Genomic DNA, 13,560 nt, shown 5'->3' on the forward strand with positions numbered 1-13,560 from the left:
AGTGGTTGGACTGTAGGGACCAATATGGGCCTCCATCTGTGGAGCTATCACCCTGCAGGTGTGTTCCAAAAATTAGCTAATACTCCTGACCTGGCTTGACCCTTGTGTGGTGTTGATATGTTTGTTACTCAGTGGTCTGGTGACCCACCACATTATTGTTTTTTAAATCAATACAGTCACAACAATTTATGTAAAAATACCAGATGTTTAAAATATCACAAGTGGCCAGCGTAGGGTTCTCCTTTAGCAGCTGTAGCCAGTCAGCAGCCTGTCCATGTTGTCCACCCTCAAACACACACAAACATATACAAACACATACACACACAGACACACACACACTAACAGCAGGCCATGTAGGAGAAGAACAGAGTGAAGGACACAGCACCTCCACACTGTTACTCCCCGTGGGTTCACCCAACACCACATGTGTAAAATAAATGTGTGGGGGGTGAACAAAGTGAAGACACTGAAAATGTGTTATTTTATATGTTCTACACAGAAAATGAGCAAAGGACAAGAATCTGAGTTTGATTATAATATATTACATCATTTGTTCTTTTCGTAAACATTGAAAATAGTTCCCACAGATCCCGACACCACTCAAGGGATTAATAGCTCAACAGGAGCTCCACGTAGACGGGAATATAAGAAATAGTATCATATTGTTAGATTAGGTTTTCATCAAGCATTATTTTTTTCAAACAAGCAAAACAATCACTTTCAGGACAAAACCTTTAAAGTAATTTTACAGGAGAGGGAAAAAAATCATTCTTAACTGTAATCTAGCTTAATTAGAGCTGGCCTAGGATTTGAATACTCATTGGCATTATTTGAGTATTCAAATAACAAATAATTTTAAGTATGTTGGTTACTGTCGTTCAAAATATGACCAGAGGGTGACAACAGTGTTCTAACAGTCAGACTGAAGCTCATTCGCTCGCATGCTGTATGTTGAAGCCACAATTGTAGATCTAATTCAAATACTTTGAGTATAATTAAAATAAATCATTTTATTTATTAACATCACGGTTCACTTTAGTCATTTGCCTTTATTTATTTTATCAAATTATTTTATTTGGCTAGTTCACCTTTTTATCATGGAAAGCAGCAGTGAGGGCAACACGTAGGCTAAGATGAGCTCAGTCATAGCTGAGCTACAGAGCAGGCAGTGGATGATTGAGGAGCTTTTGGAGGAACAGGCCCGGCTGAGCATGAGCAGGACCTCCCTGGAAGCGGCTCAGCAGGAAGCCCGCTCAGCTGGTGCAGCCCGGACCCGGTACTGAGTTCAGAGGACGTCTGAACCTGCAATCACGTCCACCCTGCTGAATGTAGCTCTCGTCTGTGGCCCAAAGAGACACTGGTTAGAGTAAACTTTACCTCCCGCGCCAATTTTGGTCTGCCTCGGAGTGCCCAGTGTGCCTCTCCTCATCCACTGCCAGAACTCACCGCAGTAAACAGGATTGATCCTCTGCTCTGGGCTCCTCCATTTTAGCTTTGCCTTCACCAGAGGCTGGTGCTACTCGGAGAAGTATCACTGTACGTACAGATTTGAGAGGATTCATCAAACTTATCATGCCTCTGTTGATGAAATGTGTTGTGGTTTAGGCTGCAATTTATGTGGCTTGAAAAAAAGTCTAAACATAGAAGCAAATGCCAATATAATGAATGAATGCTCAAATATAAGATCCTAATGTTAATGTAGCAAGTTGGATTCAAAGATTTAATAATTTAACCACCCCTATTGATCATCACTGAATGTTCACATGAGGTAAAGGGCAGCTGGTGTCCTCAAAAAGTGTAAAAAATGTTAAAAAATAACAAAAACTGAGATACAAGGCTTTGTTCTGACAGCAACAATATATGTACATAAGCTCACTGGACAAAAAATGAGTCACCTGTGACTGAAACGTACCTACAAATAACAAAGGCCTCTTGCATGCCACTCTGCTCCATATGTTCATGGTATGCAGTTCCCTGCAGAGAGTTCTTTCAGAAATTGGTTGTGAAGGACCTGTGTTGACTTCTAGAAGCAGTTCTTCCCTGGAAGTGAAATGATTTTTATTTACAAGCCGTGAAACACGCCAGCGATCCCTGTCTGTCAGTTTCATGTTTCAGCCACAATTCTGATGAGAATTTCCTGTAGACTGGGATTTTTGCCACTGGTAGGCCCGTATGACCATACGCTTCAATACATCTCCAAATTCAGCTACTTCCTTCACGCTATGGCCTTTGGCGCCCAAATGCAATCATTTCTTTCATAAACATCTGCTTTGCGACCCGTTTTCCACACATCAAATACACATTCACTGCTCTGTACCACCTCTTCTCAATCTATGAAGGAGAGCTTATAAATACTGTAAAAACTCATATCAGCTGTACACCGATCAGGCATAACATTATGACCACCTCCTTGTTTCTACGCTCATTGTCCATTTTATCAGCTCCACTTACTATATAGGTGCACTTTGTAGTTCTACAGTTACAGACTGTAGTCCATCTGTTTCTCTGCATACTTTGTTAGACGCCTTTTACCCTGTTCTTCAGTGGTCAGGACCCCATGGACCCTCACAGAGCAGGTACTATTTGGGTGGTGGATCATTCTCAGCACTGCAGTAACACTGATGCGGTGGTAGTGTGTTAGTGTGTGTTGTGCTGGTACGAGTAGATTAGACATAGCAGTGCTGCTGGAGTTTTTAAACACCTCAGCATCACTGCTGGACTGAGAATAGTCCACCAACCAAAAATATCCAGCCAACAGCATCCTGTGACCACTGATGAAGGACTAGAGGATGACCAACACAAACTGTGCAGCAGCAGATGAGCTATCGTCTCTGACTTTACATCTACAAGGTGGACTGACAAGGTAGGAGTGTCTATTAGAGTGGACAGTGAGTGGACACAGTGTTTACAAACTCCAGCAGCACTGCTGTGTCTGATCCACTCAGACCAGCACAACACACACTAACACACCACCACCACCACGTCAGCGTTACTGCACTGCTGAGAATGATCCACCACCCAAATAGTACCTGCTATGTGAGGGTCCATGGGGGTCCTGACCACTGAAGAACAGGGTAAAAGGGGGCTAACAAAGTATGCAGAGAAACAGATGGACTACAGTCTGTAACTGTAGAACTACAAAGTGCACCTATATAGTAAGTGGAGCTGATAAAATGGACAATGAGCGTAGAAACAAGGAGGTGGTCATAATGTTATGCCTATGTTTTGCTCAGAAATATGTCACAGTGGGAAAGTTATGATTTCCAATTCAAGTTAACTTTAATAGTGACTCACCAATGACATTGGTATTTAGTCCAAGACTAGGCCTAATCCATGTCTATGAACCCAGCCCATGTACTGGTCTATAGTACCTGACTTGAATTGTAGCACATAGAAATTATCAGACATACTTCTTTTGTTCCCATCTTCTCTTTCCAGGGAGGCGGTCAGCAACTTCCTAACAGCTCTGAACCAGCAGAGGAAGAACAGGAGCCACCAGGTGATGTCCAGCAGCATCTGGGCAGCCCTGCGCATCGCCCTGTCGCTCATGGACCTGCCTGAGCTTTTCCAGGCCGCCAGCATCGGGGACCTGGACCTGCTCATGAGGGCCTTCAACATGGACATGTAACCTGATTGCCCCCCAAAAAAGCCCACCAAATCGCAAAACAATGCTGAATTAGTGATGGCCATGCTATACACCAGGTGCTTTGGTGTGATGAATAGCGCAGATAAGGTTACTTCTATTGTAATTATGGTATAATAGAGAGACTTTGTTATTTGTTATGGATTTGCAGTTTGCACACAGGAGGGCATGTACTCTATATATGCAGAGCGAAAGGCAGTGAACGTGTGGAGAGAAATGGAGAGAGAACAGAAGCACATTTCAGATAAGATTATATTCTGTAATTTTGATTCTAGTGTTTCTTATTGCATCATGATTTGTAAATCGAATGCTCTTTGTATACTTGAATATGAACCAAATTGATGCAGCATGGAGGAAATACAGAGATCAGCACTTACTGACCTCACATTCGTCCACTACACTCTTTGTTTTTGTAACGAGATTGCACATCCATTTAAGGACAACTCATTTTGTGTCATATTCAACGTGATCAGTATGTTATTTAAAGGGATATTCTAGTTTTTTTAACCTGATCTCTATTTGCTGCGTCTGTAGCATACGGTCGATTACCGCACACAATAATTACTTTAAGAATAAACGAACAAAAATATATAAAATATATATAATATTTTAAAAATTCAGTAAAATTCGGTTTAGTCAATTCATTCAATTTCTTATCAAATTACAAAAGTCTAACATTAACAGAAAGTGAAGTGTATTATTAATTGAAGGGGAATTCCACCAATTTTGCAAAATTTCATAATTAAACGGTAAAGATGTAACCAAAGTCATTCAGAGAGGTTTGATGCGAAACGCTCCATTCTGGAGAAACTCACCGATTTGTTCACAGTGGTGGTGATAGGAACCAGACATCCACCTCTAAAAGGGTCATTCTCCATTTGGAGTGGGAAACCATGTCATAAGGGTTGCAGGACTTAAAAAGATGCTTAAAATATTAGGCACAGCTCCAAAAGTCAGAATGTACATTTACACAGTTGAGCTAAAATTAAATATTACTTTCCCTCATGATTCTCTGATTTTTCTTTTTCATCCTGTTTCATAGTCGCTCTGCATCTGTAAAAAAGCTTGTCACATAAACAATTTTAAACATTTGAGAAACATTTTTAATATAAAACAATATTTTTAGGATGTTTAACTTAGGAATTTAACTTTTATATCATTAACATTATATCACATTAAAAATATGTATTTTATCTAAAAAATTCATGAGTCACAGAGATTTTGGTCACTGCTGTTATCAGGACCTTGTATTACATTTGAACACAGTATTTTCAGCTCTATTACACTGCTTATTTGGGCCGAGGCTCATCAGGGAGGAAGCATCCAAAGGCCTGAGAAGGCGAGTCACACCTGCTCACTATATTTCATAAATTTATTAATAATTTTGTTTATCAGGCAGCTCATAACTTCTATGTGTCACTGGTGTTATGTGCTTTAATGGCTGGGTAATTAAATTTTGTCAAAATAATGCCAAATATAATTTTTATTACTTATTTTAAATAGTTGTACGAGGTCACCTGACCAACAACGAGTCAGCCTATTTACAAAAAATCCTCAATTTTAACCAGAATGTCACTGGAGTCACCGTCACTGGTTACACCATATTCATGTAACACACACACACACACACACACACACACATCATCTAAACTGCTTATCTTTCTTGGTCGCGGTGGGGTGCTGGAGCCTATCATACAACACCAGTGACTGTAAAATATGTTTGGAATTAAGCTCTTCTTTTTGCATATATGATAATAGGAGATGTTAATGGACATATTAAGATTATTTACTTTTGGGATGAAAGAAATAGATTTTTTTAAAAGTATATCCACCTGAATTCCCACTCCAAATGGAGAATGACCCAGAAGCGATATCACAGAGAGTTTCTTACGCAAAATGGTCATAAATATGATGCCTGGAATGCCTGTAGCTCTGAGACAATGTTTTGGCCTAAAATACATGCAGTGTGTTGTAAAGCAAAATAGTCCCCCAAAGGAAACATATTTTTTCTGATGTACCACTATTCTACATATCGTCAACATTATAAAAATTCAGAAGACACGTGTGGGTTGCCCTGGGCAGTAAATAAAATGCCTATATTTGTGTTGTAGTCATGGCGCCCCCTGGTTCCTATCACCGCCACTGTAAAGAAAGCCAGGTCTTTCTCTACAATGCACCATTTCACATCAAACCTCTCTGAATGACTAGTGGACATTGAAAAATCTGTGAAATTCCCTTTTAGCATGCCAATTTTTGAGAGTGCAGCAGTTCCCATGTCGGTCACACGATGGCACTGTTGCCACACCAAGAACAAACTCTACCACCGCAGTCAATGAATCTCTCAGCTAACCTGGTGACACTGCGCGTGGTGTGATGAATGACATTAACCGTGCTTCACTCGGGGACGCGGCACCCTCTCAGAGGTGATATGTGCCCAGGTGTGCCAGCAGGATGTGTTCCCCCGAGCCATCTGTGTTCCAGTGCACCCCTTTAACTGCAGCGTGCTCCGGGGCATTCTGGATCAGGCCTCGGCGGGTGGCCACTTCAAAGGGCCTCGCATGAAAGGTCACGGGAAAAAAAAAAACACCTCATGTTGAAAGTGGGTGAATGTGGGGAAGAGCAGTGGCACAAAAACAGAAGCAGATACTAAACACCGACACAGACACGCGAATACATATGGGCTACCATATTGGGGATGAAGGCTGGACTTAAGAAGGCCAAAGGTCAATTCGTGGGGTATTTTAGGGCTGCTTTAAGGCTGTTTTTGTTTGGAGCATGTTTGAGACTGGATATTAATATTTAAAGAAGGTGTTGATTTGATAAAGTAATGCGGGTGCGAACAGTTAAGGCCTTTACCAGCATGTATTAGACTAGATAGCTCATTTAAGAGAAGACTATGCAAGCCATAACTTGTTTTTTTTTAATATTACACCTAGAACCTTCTCTCTTTCCTTATATATTATATCATGTCTTTTCATGCACCAGTTGCTAAAGGCAATAGACGGGGTTGAAACGTGAAGCACTGTGCTGGAGAACAAAAATGTCAATCTTTTTAACAAAAAAATAGCTTTTTTCTTTGATTGTTTGTTTATTTTTTAAAATCTAAATGAATGTAGAGAATCTGAGAGAAGATTTGATATGATGAACATGATGAACTCGAACCCTGCATGCACAATAGCCCTTTACTTCCATATGCATGTAATGTATGTAAATGCTAAATATGCACTTTTTCTCTATTTAATCCAAACCATAGTCATAGAGATGAATATCTAAATGCACAGTATGCTTTCCACTGACTATTAGCCTATAAAAAAATCAAATTTCATGCCATTTTGCCACTGTATGCGGGCATTAATGACACGTCGTAATGCACACCACACACTGTAACTTCTATAAACCACGTAACTATGACTATATTTAATAAAAATTGGCCTGCTAGGTTTGGAATATGGTAGGATCCATACAATGAACCATTATGCTACATGTTCCCTGTACTGTACGCATGTTTATTCCACTGAATGTCTCAAATAACCTCTGGGACTTTGCTTTGTAAATAAGTTATCCAATTTTACTGATGTGAAGAGGTATCATAATGCATTTATAACCAATATTAAAATGTTATTTTAGAAGGAGTTATTACACAAATGGCTCTTCTGTGTGTTTTCTTGCTTTGTATTATGTGCACAGAAGAATTCTACTGTTGCACCACCCTGCAAGCAACTACGGTACGCCGCAAAAGTCAGAGACCCTTCTTTTACTTAATGTCCAGTCAAAATGGTCATTAAGTAAAAGCAGAAAGCACATATTTAACAGGAAATTACACAAACGTCTTAACAACTAAATATAACATCAAATGTTTATGTATTTAGTCTGTCCATTCTTTGCCTTTATTACAGCTTCTGCTCTTTTCAGGAGACTCACTTTCAGATTCTCAAAGAAATCTGCGGACACACCTCCAAAGTTCAGTCTTAGAAGTTGGTTTAGCAGTTTCTTAGCTCATAAAGCCTTTCTCTACTCCATCTCAGATGGTGTTCTAGTGCAAATGTTCTTCTGTGTCTCCTGTTTCCTTTTCTCAGTGAGGCTTCTTGACAGCTACACATCCTTTCAGACCCATAGTGCTGAGTTGTAGAGAAACTTGCTGAGTCAGAATTGTTCACAGTGGTGGTGATAGGAACCAGACGTCCACCTCTAAAAGAACCCTCACAGAAAATTATTACATGAAACATTCACGCTGCCTGATGCCTGAGACTCTGTTTTATGATATTATTGAGAAGTTTTTCGCCTAAAATGTATTTTTTAATAACCCATTCATGGTGGACAGGTTCCTGCAGGGTGTTGTGATGCAAAATATTCCCCCCAAAAACATATGTTTTCAGATTTATCACTATTTTACTGTCATCAACATTACATATAAAAACTCAGAAGACATGTGTAGGTCCACTGGTGATTTTGGATAGTAAATAAAATGGCTATATATTTTTTTCCCAAGTTTTCTTCCCAATTTAGCTGTGTTCAGTTCCACCCACTAGCTAGGTCTCCACCTACCACACAATCCCACCAAGCTGGGAGGGTGAGAGAGAGGACAGTTAAACTCTTTAAGACTCCCAGTTACGTATGGCTGTGGCACCACCAGGGGCAGAACCTGCTAACACAACATTGACACCACATCTTTTTAAACTGCTGCCAACACAACATTGCTGAACAGTAGTGCTGTAGTCCATTGAACCACTTGAGGAGAGTCCGAGTCAAGACAAAGACCAGAATAATATTTTTTAGAATATAAAAATAAAAAGAAGAAAGGAGGGAAACATTTAATTAATTGTACCTTCATTATCATTAATTTTGATGACATATATTAATTGTTATTTATTAAATAATACTATAGTCTTAGTCCAAATTTGCATTGTAACTTTTGGAAGCAGATGATGGTGAGGTTCTCAATTATTCTTAAAACTTATTCAGAATCACCACCTAAAGTCAAATGTATATAAATCACACAACATATATCCATTTTATTATTAAGTAAAACACTTATAATAACATATTCAATAATGATAGAAATAAGTTCAGTTTATAGTGGTCTCAGACAGAGGCATCACACTCGGCTGGTCTCAGGAACACCCTACCCCGCTAAAGAGACAAGACCAAGTCTAAACGATCTCGAGACTGGACTCCCGGTTATGTAAGGCTGTGGCATCACCAGGGACAGAACCTGTAATCATCTGATAACAGGGCCCATGCTGAGACAGTTTCATCACTCAAGATATAAAGTAAAACACATAAAATAGAGAAAATCAATTCTGTACCCCAGAAACAAAAATTGTATCAGACGTGAAAATGTATTATGTCTATATTAGCTCCATTAATCTCCAGTGCAAAACTACAAAAGAAAACTTCAGACACCAAACATGTCTTGGCTGATCAGCCACATTTCAAGTAAGAGGGGGAGAACTGTGTAAATCTGATTATTGTCAAACACACACACATTAGCCATGTCCCAATTCAGGGGCTGCATCCTTCAGAGGCTGCATTTGAAGGCTGATTGCGTCACAGCGGCCTGATTAGGTCTCATTTCAAAGGCTCCTTCATATGCGGCCAAGAAATGCGTCCATGGAGCAGACAGAGAGAAGCACCTCCAGCTCTAACAAATGAAAAAGTAAAAAAAAAATCAAAGTTTCCGGCTCCGTCTTTAAAGAACATTAAAAGAACTTGACAGGAGCGGCGTTTCGTGATGCACAGGTAAGGGAGGGAACAGCGGTGCTGTGACGCAAACAGGAAATCCGCCGCAGAGCAGACCGTCTCATTTCGGTTCAGCCTTCGTGGGTCTAAGCAGCCTTCGAAGGACACGCCTTCATAGACCGCGTCCTTCGAAGGATGCAGCCCCTGAATTGGGACACAGCTATTATCTAAGCCACTTATCCTCCTGGGATGGACAGGTCGCCAGTCCATCACAGGGCAGACACATAGACATATACATACACACACACACTCACACAGTCGTGGGCTGGAGGTTAGGGAACCAGCCTTGTGACCAGAAGGTCGCCGGCTCGATCCCCTGAGCCGACAGTATGTGACTGAAGTGCCCTTGAGCAAGGCACCTAACCCCCGACTGCTCCCTGGGTGCTGTGGATAGGGCTGCCTACCGCTCCGGGCAAATGTGCTCACTGCCCCCTAGTGTGTGTGTTCACTAGTGTGTATGTGGTGTTTCACTGCACGGATGGGTTACAATGTGGAGGTGAAATTTCACCGTTGTGGGACTAATAAGGGTCATTTAATTTAGTATCTCCAATTGGCCTGAGAACATGCAAACTCCACACAGAGAGGATCCTGGTCACCCGACCAAGGAATCAAACCTCTTTGTCCTTTTTCTATCACCTTAACTAAATAGATGTACTTCTTTGTGTAATATGTTGAAGGAAACCAAAGCTTGTTTGAAAAGAACATGAAATCCCAACATTTAACCTTATGTGTCCCTTTTCTGGACATCAGTGCTGGGTTTTAAGCCTGGGTTATCCAAGTGCATGCGCTCCTTTCTTCCTCTCTTTGACCTCAGATGAAACAGTAGATGGTTGCACCTCTGAAATAAAAGCCGTATGATTGAAGAGGAGAAGGGCTTAAATTAGCGTATGGATTTTTGGACGGTTTTAGGGAACAGGGAGGATGTGAGTTAGGTGTCTTGGTGGGTCGTGTTTCATGATTTATCATTACCAGCCTCAGATACACAGGAACTCAGGATACTTCTTATGTAACTGGATTCTCTTCAGTCCTTACTGTGCCTTCTGTGGACACTAGATTTTGCCACCCAGTGTTGGCTTTAGGCCCAATATAGTGACATATATATAGTGTAAGATGGTATTTCAATTACTTATCCATAACTTTATTTATTAAAGGGGAATTCCAGTGATTTTCAACATTTCTGTATAATTAATTGGTTCAGATGTAAACAGAGTCATTCAGAGTGGTTTGGTGTGAAATGCTCCGTTCCAGAGAAACGTATTACAGAGTCAGAACTGTTCACAGTGGTGGTGATAGGAACCAGACGTCCACCTCTGAAAGCTCCCTCACAGAAAGTTACTACATGAGATGGTTATTAATATGCCTGAGACATTGTGTTGCCATAGTATTAAGAAGGTTTTGGTGAGGAACATTAAATTTATCACTATTTTATCATCATAATTCCATATAAAAACTCAAAACACCTGTAGGTTTGCTGGTGGTTTGGATAGTAAATAAAACGGCTATGTTGGTGTTGTAGACATCGTGACGCTTGGTTCCCATCACCACCACTGCTACTTCTTTAGGTTCAGTAAGTTTCTCTACAATGAACCATTTCATATCAAGCCACCCTGAATGTCTGTTTATATTACAGTGACTGAACTGTGCAGAAATAAAACAAATTCTCTTTAAGATGAAATACATTTTTAAATGCTGCTTTCAGACAGAAAGGCCAATCTTATACATAATCAAAGAGGTTATCTGTAGCTCCCATCAGGATGTTTACTGTATTTACTGTATTCTTTCTTCTCTGTTCAAGTTAGTACTGGTGGGTTGTGTTTTATATATCAGAACTTTTTCATACACAAAAAATGAACAATTGCATGAACTTATTATAACTATTCCACACATTTCCATTCAATGAAAGAGAGTAGAGTTTTCATTAACGTAATTAATTATCCCACTATTACCATTTATCTTGACAAATGTCAGGTCATAATTGAAACAATCATTTCATTATGATTATTATTCACTATTGTGTTGATTTCAATGTAAATTGGTTTTGGTTACACATACAGTACTGTGCAAATGTCAGAGACCACCTTTCATTCACTTATTACAAGAGAGAGGAGAAAATCAAGCTGCTTCAGATCTGAAAACATCCACAGGTGTTTCTGTCCATCCTTCCACTGTGAAAAGACGACTCAGCGCTGTGGGTCTGAAAGGATGTGTAGCTGTCAAGAAGAACCTCACTGAGAAAAGGAGACGGACACATCAAACAAAGAAGCTGAACGATGGACTGACCACCCCAGAGTCCAGACCTCAACACCACTGAATGTGTTTGATTACTTCAGAAAACGATCAACCAGCTTCTAAGACTGAACTTTGGAGGTGTGTCTGCAGATTTCTTTGAGAAACTGGAAGTGAGTCTCCTGAAAAGAACAGAAGCTGTATTAAAGGTAAAGAGTGACACAATAAATACTGAAAAATGTGACATTAAGTTTAGTTGTTGAGGCTTCTGTGTAAATTTTTTCCAACACTGAAAAATGAATAACTTGTACTTGACTGGAAATTAAATAAATGACGGATGGACTCTGACTTTGGTACAGCACTGCACTAATCACGCAGACCTTTATATTGATACTGGCCCTTAAAAGATTTTGTAGTGGGAGAATTTGAACTAATGGAAATCGATTAATTCTGGAGGCCTAACTGAAAGTTTAGATCTCAGCATTATTAAAACACTGAGAAATGTATGTTATAAAACATATACTTGTATTCATTTAACACCAACCTCCATCCACAGCTGACAATTAAAACAAGTCCATCGATGTGGAGTGACGAAACAGGTCTTTACGCATTCATTTCACAATATTTGCTTCACTGTAGGGGGAGAATGTGACAAAACACATTGACACACTGTCCTATTACTGTGACTCTGTCCCTTTAAGCCCTGGCAGCCCTCCACCCCTCCACCTAGGCTAACAGTAGCCTGCCGTAGACGTGCTGACAGCTAACTAAGTCCTCCACAGTGACAGTACTCTGATCCACTCTGGAAAACATACTCCGGTGGGAGGGACACTGTGCTACTACAGCTTCATCACCCGCTAACTTTGGGGACCAAGACGAAGAGGAGCATCTTTAGGTAAGATTGACAGGTGTCATTTTGTGTCTTTGTTTTTTTTTAATGATGGATTTTTTTTGTGTTAATATACTTTAATGAGAATATGCTTTGATGTATGAGGGATTTAGGGCTTTAGGAACTGTGTGCTGGTGGATTACTTTAACCCCTGGCATGCTTAATCTGCCTTTAGTACCTCTGATTCTTAGAAAGCACATCATATTTTACCACTGATTCATCTTTTTTTTTGATTATTATGGCTTTTATTTTTGTTACGTTTGTTTAATTTTGCTTTTATGTATAACGTTGACTACATGTAAACCGTAAAATCTGTATTCACTGCAAGAGAAACCGAAAGCATGTCACAATAGTGGCAATAAGGCACCCACCCAGGGGATGTGGCTTTGGGAACCGGCTCAGGGGTCCACTTAAAACCCACACAAACCCCACAAAACACTACTGTAACTGTCATATGGTTCTGCGGCTCTGCCCTGGCACCTCACAAGTTAGAAGAAAGAAAATGGAAGGTGGTATTTTTTCCCTGCTTTTTCAGACATTGACTAAATTACAACGAAGATTCTCTGCTCGAGCACTACACACTTGAAAAAAGATGGTTCAGGTGTTCTTTGGTAAAGGGAATGGTCCTGTTTAGAACCACAAACACTCAAAGAACCATTTGCATGCTTAAAAGGTTCTTCAGATTGATGGTTTTATATGGTTCTATATAGTACCTTTTTGAAAAGGGCTCTATACAGCACCCAAAAAGGTTCTGCTATTGTTACGATGCCAAGCTTAAGAACCCTTTTTGGTGCCACGTAGAGCCAACACACTCTCCATCAACCTGAATAACCTTTTCAGCATGCAAAGAACCATTTAAGCATGAAGTTTTTTAAAGTTTTAAATCGAACAATCACCTTTACTAAAGAACCATCATTTTTAAGAATGTAGGCATCAATGTCTGCTCAAATACAGGCCTCTTGTAGTGTAAAGTTTAAGGATTTTTTTTACTTTTCCTGTTCTGGGTAGCCACTGTGCGCCCTGTCAAATTTATTAACTAACATTTTTACATCTGTGTTATCTT

General features: G+C 40.0%; 1 protein-coding gene across 1 annotated transcript in view; it reads left to right on the forward strand.

Moving 5' to 3' along the window:
- Positions 1-4,472, forward strand: part of pex5lb (peroxisomal biogenesis factor 5-like b) — a 45,556-nt gene extending 41,084 nt beyond the window's left edge. The window contains exon 13 of the mRNA XM_036556198.1: positions 3,439-4,472. Coding sequence (XP_036412091.1) covers positions 3,439-3,628 — 190 coding nt within the window. The 3' untranslated portion in view covers positions 3,629-4,472. The remainder of the gene's footprint in view (positions 1-3,438) is intronic.
- The last annotated feature ends 9,088 nt before the right edge of the window (positions 4,473-13,560 follow it).

The sequence above is a fragment of the Colossoma macropomum genome, unplaced genomic scaffold (assembly GCF_904425465.1).
Source record: "Colossoma macropomum unplaced genomic scaffold, Colossoma_macropomum, whole genome shotgun sequence".
Classification (NCBI taxonomy): Eukaryota; Metazoa; Chordata; class Actinopteri; order Characiformes; family Serrasalmidae; genus Colossoma; species Colossoma macropomum.